Consider the following 18,412-nt stretch of genomic DNA (forward strand, 5'->3'; position numbering starts at 1 on the left):
TCATGAGCCGATTTTCAATTTTTTTTTCCCACCAAACATTTTTTTTCATGCTCTTTTATTTGATATGTCACAAGGGATAGCTTGCTATTAAAAAAAATTAAGTTCCGGGGAGGGAGGGGGGAATATCTCACAAATTTATGAACCGATTTTCAATTTTTTTTCATCAAACATTTACCTTTTTCATACTCTTTCATTTGATATGTCACAAGGGGTATATTGCTATTTAAAAAAATTAAGTTGGGGGCAGGGGGGAAAGGGGTGGATTGTGAATGTTTTGTTGAATTCAAAAAAATTGGGCCCCTACGTCAATAGATGATTCCTGCAAACTGCATATTTCTATCTATTGCAGTTTTTACATAAATAAAGATGCAAGTTAAAAAAAAAAAACACCCTGTATATGAACTACGCATAGACGAACACAAATACATAGCGCGCACACACATACGGCCGATAAAATAAAATCGTAAACTCGACGAGGTGTTGGTATTGTGGGAGTTGAGCCTAGATCCGTGTTAGTAATGTGACGGACCGGTGTTAGTAATGTGGGAGTTGAGCCTAGATCCGTGTTAGTAATGTGACGGACCGGTGTTAGTAATGTGGGAGTTGAGCCTAGATCCGTGTTAGTAATGTGACAGACCGGTGTTAGTAATGTGGGAGTTGAGCCTAGATCCGTGTTAGTAATGTGACGGACCGGTGTTAGTAATGTGGGGGTTGAGCCTAGATCCGTGTTAGTAATGTGACGGACCGGTGTTAGTAATGTGGGAGTTGAGCCTAGATCTGTAGCAGATTAAAACTAGTTGTGAACACAACCATTGGATTACCAGAATCAGGTATTTAAACCATTATTGTTAATTACTCTTTGAATTGATTAGATGATTTCCCGGATATCAGTTAAATAATTTTTCTAAAAAGAGGATTAAAAATAACACATACATTCCAAATCAATATTTTACTATATAGTAAATCTGAAAATCATCTAAAGACTCAAAACCCATCCATCAGTCCACCATACATCCATTACCATAGGTAGTTTACATCTGACAAATTTTCAGTTTTGAGCTTTAGGCTGTTCGTTTACCAAAAGATGCTGTGTTGTACATAGTTCTTCTACTCTTATATAGTTTTCGTATTTATAGTTTGGGTCATTTAATCCTTTCCCCATTATTTTAAAGATTTGTGTAATTTCGTGTTTAATAGCCACGGCTGTTGGTCTTGTGTCAAGTTTTCTGACGTTGATCTCATGGGTGAAGGTACATGTGTACTTTTCATCCACTATGCGTGATATGAAGATTCCCTTGACGCTCAGCATGAGTTTATCAGGAGTTGAACCCTTGTGAATTGATAGTTGCGTGTTTGACATGATGTGTTTGTTCTCGGCCGACAAAGGATAAGATTCGAAAGTCGGGTAAATCACCAAAGGGACGATCACTGGATTCTGGAAAATATATCAGTTGTAATTAATTGGAAACTTAACATTTCGAATGTATACTATTGTTTACCTAATATTTCTTGCGCAATTGCAATATTAATTTATTGTAAAGAGAATAAGAAGTAGAATCAGTATATTTTAACCAGACATCATATACCGAAAATGATTTTTAACGCCATTGCCAAGAATAAAACTTACATAAGAATAATGGCTAGGTGCGTTTTTAAACAGGAATCGAACTGTTTAAAAAGTAATATAAAATGTAAATATAATTAGTTGTGTAGTTGTTGTTAGTATTTAGAAAGCTGTGCGTTATAAATTGCGAATTTGTGCTAAGGGTACGGTGGAAAACGTCCAAAATTCAGTTCATAATAACGCGTATATAGTTTGCACCAAACGCCGCGAATTCATAACTATCAATTAAAACAATTATATAGATTTGAGTTGTAATCCAAATAATGTTTCGACATAAAAAATTTAGCTGATTACTGAAATTCAAAGTAACTTATATAGTAAACATTAATTATTATAAACGAATGGATTACTAACACCTTATTTCAGTTCAATAAGGTAATATTAAAAAAAATCACATTACAGCACTAAAGCTCACTTTTGTATTTACTTAATTTTTAAATAATCTAAAGACAAAGTAACTAACCGCCTTTTTCGTTTAAACAACTAATGCGTTTATTAATTTTCAAAAGATTGAAACCAATCCATTTACAAAAGGAAAATTTAACACTACAATACTATGAGCTGTTAAAAATGAAAACATTTTGTATTTCCAATTATTTTTAAGAATAACTTTAACACCTACATGAGTGTTTAATACTATATTATAATGTATGTAACGACGCAATCTATCCGATATACTTCGGTCAAAGATTAAGACAACAAGTATTCAAGTAAGTAAGTAGTAAGTATGCAACAAGGTTTGCTTTCAAAAATAACATAAACTTTCTTACTTCTTCGTGCTTTAGTTTTAGTACCAGTTGAAGGTAGAATTTGTAACCTGGCATCGACACTTTGATCATTTGAAGTTCATAATTTTCACCACCAGTTACTTTGCCCTTTTGTCCGTTTGGTAGTTCACACGAATACGTTTTTGAAACAATGGGGTTTGACAAAACTTCCATTCTCTTGCTCACTGAAAGATTAATAAATCAAAAATTAGCTCAACAATGCATTTACTTACCCGGACTATATATTTCATATTTATAAGAGTCAAGACAGAATAGCCTTTTCGAGATTTAAATACATACATAATTATTAAAAGGTAAAACATCAAACTACTTATATACTAACTTACACTATGTAATTAATTAGTTTTACCCCAGCTTAATCTAGCTGTATAAAATTTAAACAAATTTTATTAATTAAAATGCAACCCAAATCATCACAACTACCGTGAGACACTTTTTAACAGCAAACCCAGCTCATTATGTTGGTTGCCCTGTTTTCTTTACTTCATTGCTTATCGGCTGATACAAGTTTTCTACGAGGTTTAGTGATATTGAAAATTTATTGTAAATGAGACGTAATAAGTTTTTTCGCATCCTCAGATGGAGCTTGCGATAACACCAAGTTGAGACTTATCCACAATAAATTACCAATAACACTAAAACTCATAGACAACTATGCAACAATGCCTATCAGATGATTGGCAATGAAATAACGAATACAAGGATAGCAAAATGTGAGCTTGGTTTGTTGTTAAACAGTGTCTTGGTACTTGTAATCTATACTTATTTAATACGCAAGCAGGATTTTTGTGACAATTACTCCTCCGAAACTACTGAACCGATTGACATGTTTTTGGTGTCATTGGAAAGAGCGTAACGTGAAGTTGTGCAGGAAACTTTCTATTTAGGTAAATAATTAGAGAGTGAGGCCCTTTAAAGTTTCGTATTTCTCCATAAGATTAACATGGGAAACAAACATTGTTTTGAAACTCCAGCTGTTGTCAGAAATTAAATATTACATTTGCATTGACATTTAAATGTAAACAACCAGAACTGTCAAATGCCTGAAGAAGAACACATGTTGTTAATTGTAAACAGTCAATGTGTAAATTATCTATGTTGTATTAAAAATGTGTATAGTTTTGGATGTTGGTTTGTGTTTAATGATATAAGTTATTCATTATTGAATATTTATTTTAAGGATTTGGCATATGAGTATGCCTATGATAAATAACTCCATTTCAGAGTTCTGCCAGTTTTTGCCTAACTCTGTTCTGTAGAGTTTAAAGTAGCCTACACCCTACACCTACAAATTGGCTAAATAACTTAGGTACGGTACATTATAAAAGCTGACAGCAGTTTTAATTTGACTTAAATTGTAAGCTTACCGTTTCCCGTCCATGGACAGTTTGATAGTTAAACATTAACCCTTTAAACTGGAATAGGACTGTTATGTAAATTGTGAGTATTTGTATCAGTTAATAATCTTTTAGTTGACTCTTTTAAAATCATCGGATATTATGACTGTTATTCGTTTTCAAACAAGTCATTTGTTTATTTGTAACTCCTCAACTCATGTACTTATTTGAAATTGCTCGATTTCGAGCAACATGTACACTAGTTTGAGTTAAGTTTCAAAACAAACATAGTGTATATAACTTGAACTTGTGTCAAGTTTGAACTTAATTGACATTTTTTAATCCTATGTTTTGACAGCTATTCTTTGAAACTTAAATTTATCCTATGACAAATGTTGATGGCGTAGGTTATAACACGTCTATACTAAAATAGAAAAAAACTATTTTAACAAACTCACTGTTAATAGCATGTTTATTTAAATTAAATTTTGGAAAGGTGTACGAATATTAAATAATTTTTACCATGTTTTTTTACTTTTTAATAAAGTAAACCCTCTTTATATTTATCGTGAGTGTATTATAATAGGCTGATACATAATTGTTCTCATAAACAAAACTAAATATTTCAAATAGATGTAGTAAAGTATCTATGACATTACTTACTTGATGTAGTCGTATCCCTTCTTATGGCAATATGATACACTGTAGCAACTAGAAAATTAAAATTAAATGTCAATATACACTTTAAAATAGTCCATGTCTACCAATTGTTTTATGCACTATCCATCTTGACTTCTATAGAAAATACCTTGTTTTTTTACATAAAATGTTATTAAATTATCACTGCTGGCTACTTAGATCACTGCCGACCTATCTTCAGGGACCTAGGAGTCTTACAGTAACATACAGTCTAACTTACAGTCTAGGCCAGTATGTTATGGACATTCTGACCCTATTTAAGTGCAACTTAAAGGCTCGCCTTAGGAGAGATGAGGTACATGCGCACCACTCCAGGAGGGCCCAAAACATAGATTTTCCCCGCTGTCGTCTCAGCCAAACCAAGAGTAGATATCCACGCTCAGCAATAAAAATCTACAATACGCTGCCCACTCGAGTGCGAGAGATGGATGCGCCCTCTGTTAAGAAGTTACTAAAAGATATACTCCTTAAAGGAGCTTGAGGATGAGCCCCTAGTGAGATGAGTGTTCTGTCCGCCTTGTCAATTAGTAAACGACCAATGTTAAAGTTTAGTGACTCAGTAATTACTGTAATAATGTACATAGTTTTTATTTTTATATTATTTATTATTAACTGAATATAACGCAATCTATCAGACTAGTCCTGTCAAAGAGGAAGAATTCAAGTATTCAAGTATTCAAGTAAGTAAGTAAGTAAGTAAGTAAGACATCGTCAATGTCTCCCGCGGTCACGGCAAAAACCTGAATAACCTACACGATAACGGAATACCATCCACTTACTCGGAATACTTCTACGATCGCGACAAAATTTCCCAAAGTCGTTTAGACATTGTCATTGTCTCCCGCCGTGTCGGCAAAAAAACTGAATAACCAACACGGCAACGGAACACCATCATCGTCTTCCACGATCGCGGCAAAATTTCCCGCGATCGTGTAAACATCGTCATTGTCTTCCGCGGTAACGGATCATCGTCAGCGTATTGCGCGATCTCGGCAATAGCGGTAATTTTCCGATCGCACGATCTTCGCAAACATGACATCAGAACCGACTTTAAGCCGTCGATTCTCAATTCCGATTCCGAAGCCGTGAATCAGTGGAATCGAGAATCAACTTTTGGAATCGAACAATCCCTACATACTCCTTTTTGACAAGAAATCATGAAAAACCTAACGCATTTTGTTCTCTCCAACATCTAACTGTTTCCTCGTCACTAAAAGCTTAAGCGTTAACCTGGTTGCAAAGCTTACTTTAGTATGGCACACTAATCATGTCAAAGATTAGAACAAAATTGTAAAACTCCCTTTACCGTAAAAATTACTGTTATTGTAACTTATGTTATTTTAACGTAAAAACACATAACATAACGGAAAATCGGATTTTCGAGAAAAATCCGGTTTTGATTGAAACTGGTATGTTATGGTCCTTATAATTCTAAACAAAAAAGTGTAAACCCCCATTGCTGTAAAATTTGTGATTCTCTCTATAGTTACTCCCACCACTAACTCATGATAAAATTTGTACACAAGCTTATGGGAGAAATTATGTGTCAGATTGCTGATACCACTGCTGATGTATACATAATTTTATTATTTCTACATATACTTACAGAAGGTGAAGTCTGGATAGTCAAAGTCGAAGACTTCTGTAAAGAAAAATCATTATAAGACTATTTCTGAGCTAACAGTTAAAATCCTAGGAAATGCATTAATGCGCTTTGATTGAAATGTTGATATGTTGTATGTTGTTTCATTGACTATTAGTATTTTATTGGTTGATAGTTATGTACATTTGCCCCTGTTCCTCTTCTGACGTACGTCATTTTCTATGTTGTGTAGAGTGCGTATACATAATTTATAATTAATAACTATCAAAAAACTAGTTCTTATTTTTGGAGCAGTGTAACGCAAACAAAAGTCACTAAACAGTAATTGAGTAAGGGATTGGGGTTGTAATTTAAACTTAGTTGGTATGAAATTAGCTCCCTCACGTGTCCACTTCATGAATGCCTCCAGAAATGAATACAAACTTCCAATTGAAAACTATAAAAACCGCCAGTCATATTCTCATAAAATACAAATGGCTAAAATATGAATTTCAAAAATTAAATTTACTAAGCTCTACCTTCTGCATAATAAGTCAGTTCTTAATCTAATACGAAGTTAGATCTAAAACCCGTTATACAGTATATAGTTGAGGTGAGGTTATATATATATATATATATATATATATATTTATTTATTTACTGGGCCTACAATGCAGTTGTCTGGTTGCAATATTGAGCGGAGCTTGCTATTAATCCAATACTTTTCCAAAGTGAATTCTTCATCTGGTTAACATAAATACAACGCCTCTGGACCAAGTGCAGACCTTGAGAGATGCTAAAGTGTCTGTCTGTCTCGACGGCCGGAGTCTAGAAGTGTTTGAGAAGGCAAAGACTCTTGGCGTCGTGATTGACAGACGCCTGAATTCCTCAGATCATGTCACCTTTGTTTCCCAGCGAGCCTTAGGGAGACTAAGAGGTTTGTATATGTTCAGAGGCTTGTTGCCTGAGGCTGCAAAACTTCAGCTCGTGCAGTCACTAATACTGTCAGTATTTTACTACTGCTTCCCTGCATATGGCAACAGCATTTCTCAGGAAGACATGTATCGGTTGCAACGTAAGCAAAACTCCACAATCCGTTTCATTATCTGTTTGAAATAAATTTGATCGTGTCTCTCCCTTTCGAGAAGTAGCTAGTCCACTTCCCGTCGAAGCCATGTGCAGGTTGTTGACGTGCTGCATGACCCACAGAGTGTTGTCTCTTTGTGAGCCCGACTATTTACGCGAGAGGCTTTTTCTTCGCAACGAGGATTCCCAGCGCAGGACAAGTCATGGTGGGAGGAAGAGCTTCTCATATTTTGGTCCCTCGTTGTACAATGGTCTACCCGACGGCCTGAAGGTTGTTGCATCTAGCAAAACATTTAAAGAAAAACTTAAAGATATGTTTTTTTTTTAATTGTACTTATTGTCTAAGTGTATAACGGCCAAATAGTAGAATAAGATATTTAGCATAGTGACGGAATTTGTTCTTAAAATCTGGTGTACCAGAGAAACGCTTAATAAAGATATTTTTATTTATTTTTTTATTTAAGGCCTGTGTTAAATTTCTAAAAGTTTAAATTCACGTAGAGAAAAGTCATTTGTACCATTTCAAATTGGTTGTACCCATAGTTGGTTATATGTGTGCTGGTCTCTTCTTCTGTCTATAATATTAATCATATGATTATATAAAACCTGATGTTGGGGTTTGTTTGTAAACAAAGATTATCTTCTATATATAAAGCCAAAAGTACCCATGAACTTTTGAGAAAACTACAAGTCACACCCCCATAAACCATATACTTAAAATTTTCGTCATGACGAGAAACCTTGCGCAAAATTGTCCATTATTTCATAAATTGCCCTATAAGGTCGTAATTGCTGTCCAAAGGGAACTTTCCATTCACCTAATGTTAAAAATACCTCAGCTGTTATAATTTGTTTGTCATTACTGTGTTCTGTTTTGTTTATTTCAGCTTAACTTAACCAATCAATAGTTTTATTAGGCCTAATACTTAGGTAGTAAAATGGGGTGGAGCCCGTGGGTAACAGCAAGTTGTAGTTTAATGTTGTAATAGATCGCCACAATAAATACGTAACTAATTATCATTGTATTGATCTCGAGAATAACTCATGGTGTCAGACAGGAACTAACCATGCCGAACAGGAAGATCAGAAAGTCACAAAGGTATTAAGCTGATGCAGAAACTGAAGAAGATGAAAATTCAGGTAACCAGCAAAGTTCTACTTCAGTGACTCACAAATCTGACATGGTTTCTCATGGCAGGTACATTTACATACCACCAACTTTTGATAGTTTTTTTGAAAACCGGGAATCTGATTGGACATCCTGGATAAGGAAATTTGAACGGTATAAGGTCACTTCACTTTTAAACCATGAACCTCAGGAAACTCAGATCAGTTCTTTATTACTTGCCATGGGTGATGATGCTGAGTATATTTTAGATTCATTTGCGCTGTCTAACGCCTCTTATGAAGAAGTTGTGCGCAATTTTAATAACTACTTTAACAAAGCTGTCAACATTGTTTATGAAAGAGCACGGTTTAATAAGAGGAACCAGCTTGAAGGGGAATCTTTCGAATTATACTTAACACCTCTTCATAGATTGGTCAAAAATTTTAACTTTGGGGCACTTAAAGACGAGATGCTACGTGACCGCATCGTGGTTGGGGTACGTAACAGCAAACTTTCAGAATCATTGCAGATAAATAGCAACCTGTTGTTGAATGAAGCATTAGAAAAAGCTAAGCTATGGGGATCTGTTAAAATGCAGCAAGTAACGATTAGGGGTATGACGTCAAAGGACATTGATGTTCTTTCAGCCCGATATGATAAGTCCTCAGGCTCAGGTTCTAAAGTAATAACTATATAAATAAAGAAGCTAATTTCATGCGAATCACTTCCGCCGTATAGGAGGAGTATTTGCAAATCAAAAACAGGGGTGTAGTAAAAAAACTTCGCTCGCTTCACTCGCTCCGCTAAACAAATAACCTTTCTTGGAGTACGAATAATTAAGTATATGGAAACAACGTTCTTAGACACCATGTATACTGACGGTCTGTACTTAAATTAATTTGTAAAAATCAAACAACATGAAAACTAGCTTAATTTACCTTCCCAGGACTCCTTACTCCTTACTTCCAATATGCCATTGAAGACGCATAACTGAAAATAAACAAACCTTTTTTTACATATTCGTAAGACTGTTGTATACATCGTAACAGAAATGTACACTTGTGAAAAAATAACTGCTCTAATTAAATTCAATATGTAAAATTTTTAGTCGGTGTAAAATTCATCTCGACTAACATAAGGTAAGGACTAAGCAAGTTCAAAATAGAAACAATTAAATGGCATACAAAACAGTGACTTCAGATTCAAAATGTAAAAAAAATACATAATAATAGATCACTGATATCTACATAACAATGCAAAATATTTAAAACGTCATGGTAAATGTTTAAATTAAAACCATTGCAACTTCTAAAATTAATCCGCTGTCCTTACGAATCTACTACAAGTAGAGAATTTAAACATACTTACCAATACGATTACATTTAGGAGAGCCATTGCAGAAAAGAATTAGAATAGTGGCAGGGTTCAATTTAAAGTAAGTACAGAACTGTGAACATTCAGATAATTAAATTAATTTGAGCAATTCACGTACATTCCCCAACTATACATATGGTGTGTTACGTAAAGTACTGATGTTAATGCGTTTCACAATCGTCAAAGCACCAACTAGGCTAAAATAATTTACAAATAGGATTTTCAACATTAGAACTTTGGAAATTTATATGCTAAATATCAGCATAATTTTAATATTACATTTTTTCTTATGCGCTGTTTAGCTTGCTATTCGCCCACCAAAATTTTTGGACAGAAAAATAAATTCACCACGTTTGAAATATCAGTAAAATACCCATGCCGCAGCAAACTTGCAGACTAAGCAAATTTCAATTTGTATGATTGGATTTTGACTAAAATATTTCCAAACAAGACATATTGTTTGTCATTTAAATAACATTAGATTTAATGATAGCTTCGATTTGCTGCTACGAGGCAATAGTTATTTATGTAACTAGTGGGCGAAGCGGCACTTTGCTGCACATGAGAGAAATGTTTACGCACTAGCCGTAGGCAAAGCCCTACCGGATCCGGCCAGCGGGCGCCGCATCGTGTGGAAGAGGCGTAAACCAACTCACAATGTTTGGTTGGCATTAAAAACCTGATCAAAGTGGATCCAGAATTTTAAACTTCATTTGTAAGGCAATTTGACTTGAATCGAATTTTTTTATCGTGACCAGTCTTAAAATTTATACGACTAAGATTGTTTAATAAGCTCTTTGCCAGCAACATCCTTTTAAACTTTTTATGTGGACCTCAACTTACTAGAAAATAGATACTGATATGAGTATAAAATACTTTTTCACTACACTACTGTGAAATGACATGTTTCCTTGCATGTTTATCGTCTGCGAAAATCTATCATTACATTATTTACTACGGCAAAAGAATGTTTACTATGCAAAAGTAATTTTTCCTACCTTTTTTGGATTTTGCCGAGAAAAATAATGTAACAATTATTTAAAAAATAACAATAACTGTTATAAAAAAAATATTTGTTATTGTTTTATCGACTGTTTCATTTTTCAACAAATACAGTAAACATTAACTTTAAATTTAAAGAATAACCTAAAAAATTCTATGAGTTTTGTAATGAAGAAAATAATGATTCTTTGTAGTGTAGCGAAAAGTTACGTCACAGACCAAGGAGTATGTTTTATCTATGAAAACGTTCAAATCACGAATGAAAGTGGGTCTATACATATTCTCGACCACTCTATAAAATACTCGACAAATCTCGCACTTCAAACATGGTCTCAAATATGTAATGACTCTTTTTCTACACTTGTTATGAACATTCTACATTGCTACAATAATATGACCCAACTGACCTATAAAAACAAGAGTTCCCCCCTAAAACAATATTTTGCTCTTGAAACATCCAAAGAATGTTTTTCTTCTCAACCCTTTCCTTAGAATCAGGCAGAAATTTTGAGATATTTTACTTTCCTCTAAACATTAGTACGTAAGCAACGAGTATATAACTAAATATTATCACATTATTGATGTGAACTATGTTTAGAATTTGTTGTCTTAAATACAGCTTCTTTTTTACATTATGAAATTAAATATGATTTACAGACTTGTTCTCCCTTGCAGGAAATAAGTTAAAACATATTTTCAGTACATATAGTCTAAATATGGGAGAGCCAGCTGGTCTAGTTGTTAGAGCGCGGGACTTCGGTCCCCGAGGTCCCGGGTTCGAATCCCGTCAAATCACCAATGGATATTATCTAAGTAATAATGCCGCAACCCCTAGGTCTATCCAACGATATATAACACTCCAACATATACAACACTCACGAGTGTTGTATATCGTTATGTCTAGTCTGAAATAATGTGAAAAACAATCCCGGGCTCGTGTCTAGCATCCTAGGACAAAAATGTATAAACAGAATAGTTCGTTCGAGTTTGATAACAGTAGGGGACACGGTGAAATGCAAATGTGTCACTCTGAAATATTTCATTTCAATCTAATTAAGTTCAAGAAGTATGAGTTTCGGCCACTATTCAGTCACAAAACCAAAACACCATATAAGTAAAATTCCCTACCCCTAGCTGGGTGATTAAAAATCTTTACCATTTTGTCATGTACACGTACACACCTTTATCACCTTGTAAAGTAGAATAGAATGTTGAAACTAGTTTAAATTAAGATTTCCCATTAGCGTTTTGTTAAAGGTAAATGGTCGAACATTTTCTATTGAGGTAAAATATCTATCACTAATCATGGAAATAAATTAAAAGATTTAGACTGATACAATGTTATAGAATATTTTAAGCTATCAAATTAAAGTAGAAGATAAATAAGGAAAAACTTGTCGAGTAAATCTGACGGAAATCTGGATTTGTAAGGATTTGTCTTATAAAAGTGACTAAAACATGTAAAATTGCGTATTTTAAAATTATGAAGATATAATTATAAAACCCTTTAGGTATTCGATAATAATATTTCATTGATAGCATAAACCAAACGGTACAAATTACATTCAATATAATTTTTGAAGTTAAATGTGGGCCTATTTATCATCTTGAAATTTAATTTTACCTACGACCATTTTTTAAAGTAGCCTTTTTAGTTCAGTTCTTAGAATGGAGAAGATTCACTTTACAGATTTTTTTTTACTTTGCAACACTTATAACAATAGTAAATCAGAAAACCCACTAGTCCGACGCTCTCCGATCCGATCCGTTCCGTTCGGTCTCCGACTGGGTCCGACGTCTTCCGCACCTTCCAAGGCAATAACCTATTGGGCCGACGGGCTCCGTCAGTAACCGACAGGAAATTAGATGTTTCACGCTTTTTTTTTTTGTTAATTTAGGCTGCTGGAGTAGTAAAAGTCATTATTTGTCCAACTGATGGTTCTTTATTCGCATCATCTTGTTCTATTTGGTCCACAATTTAAGAACCAATCACTATTTGAAGGTCCACAATTTAAGAACCAATCACTATTTGAATTCATAGAACTGACACTACTGAAAGCATAAGAATATTTTCAAGCTGCTTTTATCACCTGCTGTATAAATAAAGGGATACTCCCAAACTGCTTCCAACAAAATATCGTCTACACTCATGTCACACACGAAGCTAGACAGTGACTAATCTAGGCCTGGTGTACGAAGACTAGAGAAAAATCGGATCCGACGTCCGACAACAATGACCCAGAGAGCAATGTCGTCGAAAGGTGTCGGATCGGAACTGATTGTAGCGGAGAGCGTCGGAGGTTGGTTTCCAGCTTAATGGACCAATTCGTTTCAAGGATTGAGAGAAAAGAAGTAAAATTGTAATGCGTCAAAACGTAAACTTATCAGCTGTTAAGACCAATTATTTTTTGATGAGTGGTTGGTATAATGAGTCACTATCAGTGGCAATGAGAGGTTATAAAAAAATAACCTCTTTTAGAAGTGATGAATAGTGATTGTTAGTAATTAAAAACTGTCGTAGGTAAAGTAGTGTACGTAACTCGTGTAGATAGTCTTTTCACCCTTCACCACACTACGATGGTGGTTCAGAATAACCGAAACTAGTTGCCAAAACAGCAACAAAGGGTTGCTATATGCAGGTATTGTAAACCATTTCAAGTATAATACAGTAATCCGGAGGCCAAACAACTATTTGAAATTATTATTGTTTTAAAATTATTATATATTAACTTATTCTTAGTATTTTGTTAAATTTATATACTTTTACTATAACCTTCTCAGTTATAACGGGTAGGGGAACGAAAACGTCGCCGCACTGTAAAAGAAGAACACGACATATTTTGATGTCAAAATCTAAGCATCTTAAAAGTTAGTGACTATAAGTTTATGGACAAAATTTGAAGTAAATATTTGTTTATGGAGACGATAAAAATACTGTGGATAAGTTTTTCAACGCAGATGAATCTACCTACATTTTATAGCAAAATATATTTCAGTTTATAAGTATTAATTGTTGAATCATTATGTATTCGTCTAACATTCTTAAACACATTAATGCTACATTCAAAATATTGACAACAACCAAAGATTAGCAATATAAACCGTGTAATAAATACATTTGAAAGGGCATTAAATGAGAGATATCTTGGCTATAAACCAGAAAAAGACTTGATTTATACTAGAAGATAAGACTTTCTGGGAAAATATTGTAGTTTAGTATGTTTTATGTTTAGCTAAGTCCAGTTTTGTTCTGGATGTATATGATGGAGTTCATAATGTAGTAGTGGTTTTCTTCTTATTATTTCGTTAAAACACGTTGCCTTAGGGTCGTTCATATTGAGTTACTTTGTTCATTTATTCATTAAATACACTTAAAATACTAATTTGAACAATGGAGCTTTATATTTGGCTGTTTACAGTGATTTTTCATGGTTTTTTGTGACAAACAAGTTTTTCATGGTTAAAATCAAATCACAACCGGTTAAGGGAGTCAGTATGTTATTTTTACTTGTTTCTAAAAAAAATTCGTTGTAGCTACAAAATCTAACTATCTAAGAGCCATAAGGTTCCCGGATCAGCTAACAACAAATTTGCATTTTAATGAAGCAAACTTAGATGGCCTGAAACGAACACCTAAATTTACTTCATATCATTTCAATAGTTTTTCCCTTATTTCCCAATTATGATCGGTCACAAAACAGCGGACATTTGAGTTATCACCGGTGACAATTTTAAAAAGGAATTTAAAGCAAAATATTTATACTATACATTATTTAATATTTTGCTTTAGAGCACTTACTATTCCTGAGTTTCAATGTACGATAAATTAAAGAATTAGTTTTTAAAAGTAAAATGTATGTTTTTTATGCTGATAAAAAATTCGCATAGTTTAAATTAGTACTTTATCTAACCACGTTTATATATTTTAACGAATAAATTGGTTTACGTGATGGTAGTTTATTGAAGTAGATTTGCAAGTTAGTTATTTTATTGTATTTATTGAACATAGTTAAAATTAAAATAAATTAAAACCTGTGCATTAGGTTTTGGTTTTATACAATTAATTAAAATTCAATGTATCGACGTTAATAAAAATTATTCATGTAATGTAGTTGAAGTAATGTTTTAACAGAAATAATTATCGTGCATCATGCATCATAACACGTTTTGTTTCTCTAACAAATTGCATTTTCATCGTCGCTTTTCACGTTGTCCCGTTAGAATGTTCGTGCAACACGTTGTTAATCAACTTTATTTAACTTCTGACATTTATTGTTAAACTGTTGTATGTAGAATTAGTGTTTAAACAATCAAACCAGATTTTTAAACTGTATGTTAGACTGGTTAGACACTGTTGCGATACATAGTAAAATAGTAAAATTTTACAGCTGTACAAACAATTTGAATAAGTTTGAAATAGCATATTTCATAGCAAGAGTAGAAAGTGAGTCATTACATATTTAAGACCATATGTTTGAAGTGCGAGATTTAACGAGCACTTTAAATATGGTCGAGAATATGTATAGACCAAGGTCCCACTAGAAAAACAGGCCATGCTGCAGGATCCATGACGTCACACTAGTGGATAGATTCGTTGATAGATTAACTGCCATCACATCAACCATCCACCACAGTGACGTGGTGTTGCGCTGCAGCATGGCCTGTTTTTCTAGTGTGGCCTTGTATGAACCCACTTTCACTCGTGTTTTGAACGTTACTTTTCACTACGTTAATCAGATAATTATTTTCTTAATTAAAACAGACTTAGGATATTTCTTTATTACAGTTAGGAACATTTTAAAACGCATTGCATGGTTTAGGTTATGCCTTCAGTTTAAAGTTAATCATTGGTTTTGGTTGTTGCAAATAGAAAAAAAATAAAACAGTTGACAAAACAAAAATAAATCTGTTTTTGTTTACGTTGGCAAAATCCAAATTTTGTTATATTTGTGTTACCAAAGCTAATTTTGGACTCTATCCACCAGGTAAGCTAGCTCATCCCTATCCCTGTACATTAACATAATATTCTAAAAACTAAAATCAAACGTTGGTTTTTCTTTTCTAAACTCTACATTAACATATTTTTTTTTAATACATATTTCTTGTTCCAACCAGTTTTAGCAAACGTATGTTTGTGTATAAACGTGAACGTTTTTACAAAAAAACACGTTCATCAATTTGATGCTAAGAAGTTTCATAAATGTCAAGATCCTAAATAATCTTTAATAGTCCAGGAGCAAACTGCACATATCCAGCTTCCGTGGGATTTTTTGTGAAGGGAATGTGTGACTATGTGGAATCTCTTTATTATATGTCACATAATTGTGTAGTACCGGGTGTTTACCCTCAAATTACGGGGTTTGGTTTTTATGACGTCTTAAACCCAAGATGGCCGCCATGTGTGACATCTATTCATTGAATTGAAAATCACTCTTTCCAGAGTAAAATAATCGAATTTTAATTTATACCATTGAATTCAGCTCAGAAAATCAAACAATTTGGTGTTTTGAATCATTGCTCTATGACCATTGGTTACCGAGATATTGAAGGCGGAAAACACAGAACATTGTCCCCAAGCAAGACCCCACTACCCCCATGTTATCCTTATGGGGAAAAAATAAAATAGTATATCTAGCTTATTACTCAGCATATCTTAATAATAATTAGTATGTGGCTTCATTTAGTAGAAATCTACTTGATTATGGCCTAAAATCCCCCATTTTTACATTTCCGTGGCAGCAAACCTGCATACTCACTTTCCATGTTATTCTTATGGAAAATTTTGTGCATGCTTGTTTATGCACATACGTGAGAAATGTTAATGTGTGGCCCCATTTTAATTATTTATTGAAGCATTTGCAATTCGTTGAGTATACAGGTCTGCTGCCACGGGGGTATTGTAGCAATAAAAAATCTCACAAATGATAGGTATAAAAAAAATAAAATAGACTATAGTTCTGGGTCATATGTAATTTCTTGTGATTTTCAATTAAGCAATAATTGTATGAGTGGTGGTGATAGATAGGTAATGACATATAGAATCGTGTACTACCGGGTGTTTTGTCTGAAAGTGTGGCCTAGCTAGTGTTTTTGGCCCGCCGTCTTGGATCCACCATGTTGGATACTAATACAAATTTTAAAAATCTAACGCTGGTGTTGTGACTCATTATTATTAACTAGATGTTTACGCTAATTCCAATTACGAAAACAGTTTGTAAATGTCGTTTTTCGTTTCGAAGATATATTGAAAAGAAAACCCCCCCCCATACATTTCTTACGGACGTTTCGTACTTTGATTATTTTTCAGATTATTTTTCTCATATATCCAGTTCTTATTATCGCTTGTAATTCGTTCTATTCCTAAAGTATTCAGTGATGTAAGATCTTTTATTTAAGCTATCGATCATTAAAATCCGACAAGTTAGAGTTGAGCTATGAACCACAACACAATATTAAATTTAACTTTTTCCTAATCCGTTTTTATTAAAAGATTTATATCTCGGGTTGTTAATACGTCAAAGGGTTCATTCTAGTCTCAAATTACTCAGTAAATGGTTGGTTTAAAATTTTATTAATCACTAAATGAAATCTGACTTATTGAAAATTAATCATGGACCTTTATTTATTATTAATAATTATTTTTATTTTGAAATTTGTCTTTGGTTAAAGCAATTAAAGACATGCAGGGCTGGTCATCAGGGTTACAACATTCGTTTGGTGTAAGTACAAAGTAAATTATGTGTGATGAGGCATATAAGACATATAAGGCATATAAGAGGTTCCACGTCTAAAAATTGTAACACTGATGACCTTACGAAACGTCCGTAAGAAATGTATGAAGGAGAGTTTTTATTTGAATATCTCTTCCAAACGACAAAAGAAATTTAAAAACATATTTCAGCATTGAAATCAGCGTGAAAATCTAGTTCATAATGATGTGTCACAACACTAGCATTGCATAAAAAAAGTTATTAATATCCAATATGGCGGATCCAAGATGGCGGCCGAAAACACCAGCTTGGCCACACTTTCAGACATGTCATTACCTATCTATTGCGAACAATCATACAATTGCTTAATTCAAAATCCTACAAAATTACATATGCCTCAACACTATGGTCTAACTTATTTTATTTTCTAATACCTGTAATTTATTTATAGCTACAATAACCCCTTAGCAGCAGACCTGTATACTCAACGAATTGCAAATGCTGCAATAAATAATTAAAATGGGGCCACACATTAACATTTCTCAACACGTATGTTCATAAACAAGCATGCACGAAATTTTCCATAAGAATAACATGGGAAGTGAGTATGCAGGTTTGCTGCCACGTAAATGTAAAAATGGGGGATTTTAGGCCATAATCAAGTAGATTTCTACTAAATGAAGCCACATACCAATTATTATTAAGATAGGCTGAGTAATAAGCTAGATATACTATTTTATTTTTTCCCCATAAGGATAACATGGGGGTAGTGGGGTCTTGCTTGGGGACAATGTTCTGTGTTTTCCGCCTTCAATATCTCGGTAACCAATGGTCATAGAGCAATGATTCAAAACACCAAATTGTTTGATTTTCTGAGCTGAATTCAATGGTATAAATTAAAATTCGATTATTTTCCTCTGGAAAGAGTTATTATAAATTTAATGAATAGATGTCACACATGGAGGCCATCTTGGATTTAAGACGTCATAAAAACCAAACCCCGCAATTTTTGGGTAAACACCCGGTACTACACCATTATGTGACATATAATAAAGAGATTCCACATAGTCACACATTCCCTTCACAAAAAATCCCACGGAAT

At 33.6% G+C, this 18,412-nt stretch overlaps 1 protein-coding gene across 1 annotated transcript; it reads right to left on the bottom strand.

Moving 5' to 3' along the window:
* Positions 1–934: 934 nt before the first annotated feature.
* LOC129001224 (uncharacterized) lies at positions 935–9,667 on the bottom strand. Its single transcript, XM_054428450.1, has 6 exons — positions 9,593–9,667; positions 9,163–9,214; positions 6,055–6,090; positions 4,413–4,460; positions 2,395–2,576; positions 935–1,435 (listed from the first exon to the last, which is right to left on the bottom strand). The coding sequence occupies exons 1-6, from the start codon at positions 9,617–9,619 to the stop codon at positions 1,049–1,051; spliced, it is 732 nt and encodes a 243-aa protein (XP_054284425.1). The 5' UTR covers positions 9,620–9,667; the 3' UTR covers positions 935–1,048.
* Positions 9,668–18,412: the final 8,745 nt, after the last annotated feature.

This window comes from Macrosteles quadrilineatus, unplaced genomic scaffold (genome assembly GCF_028750875.1).
Source record: "Macrosteles quadrilineatus isolate MER2022 unplaced genomic scaffold, UCM_ALF_1.0 Scaffold_8__2_contigs__length_117827958, whole genome shotgun sequence".
NCBI classification, from domain to species: domain Eukaryota; kingdom Metazoa; phylum Arthropoda; class Insecta; order Hemiptera; family Cicadellidae; genus Macrosteles; species Macrosteles quadrilineatus.

What these genes read in the sequence shown, in the direction of transcription:
- LOC129001224 (XM_054428450.1), bottom strand. Translation starts at nt 9,619, where the DNA reads ATGGCTCTCCTAAATGTAATCGTATTG. An exon ending in GAGTAAGGAGTCCTGGGAAG is followed by an intron (nt 6,091 to 9,162) that starts GTAAATTAAGCT and finishes TTTTCTTTACAG; the next exon opens with AAGTCTTCGACTTTGACTAT. An exon ending in AAGGGATACGACTACATCAA is followed by an intron (nt 2,577 to 4,412) that starts GTAAGTAATGTC and finishes TTAATCTTTCAG; the next exon opens with TGAGCAAGAGAATGGAAGTT.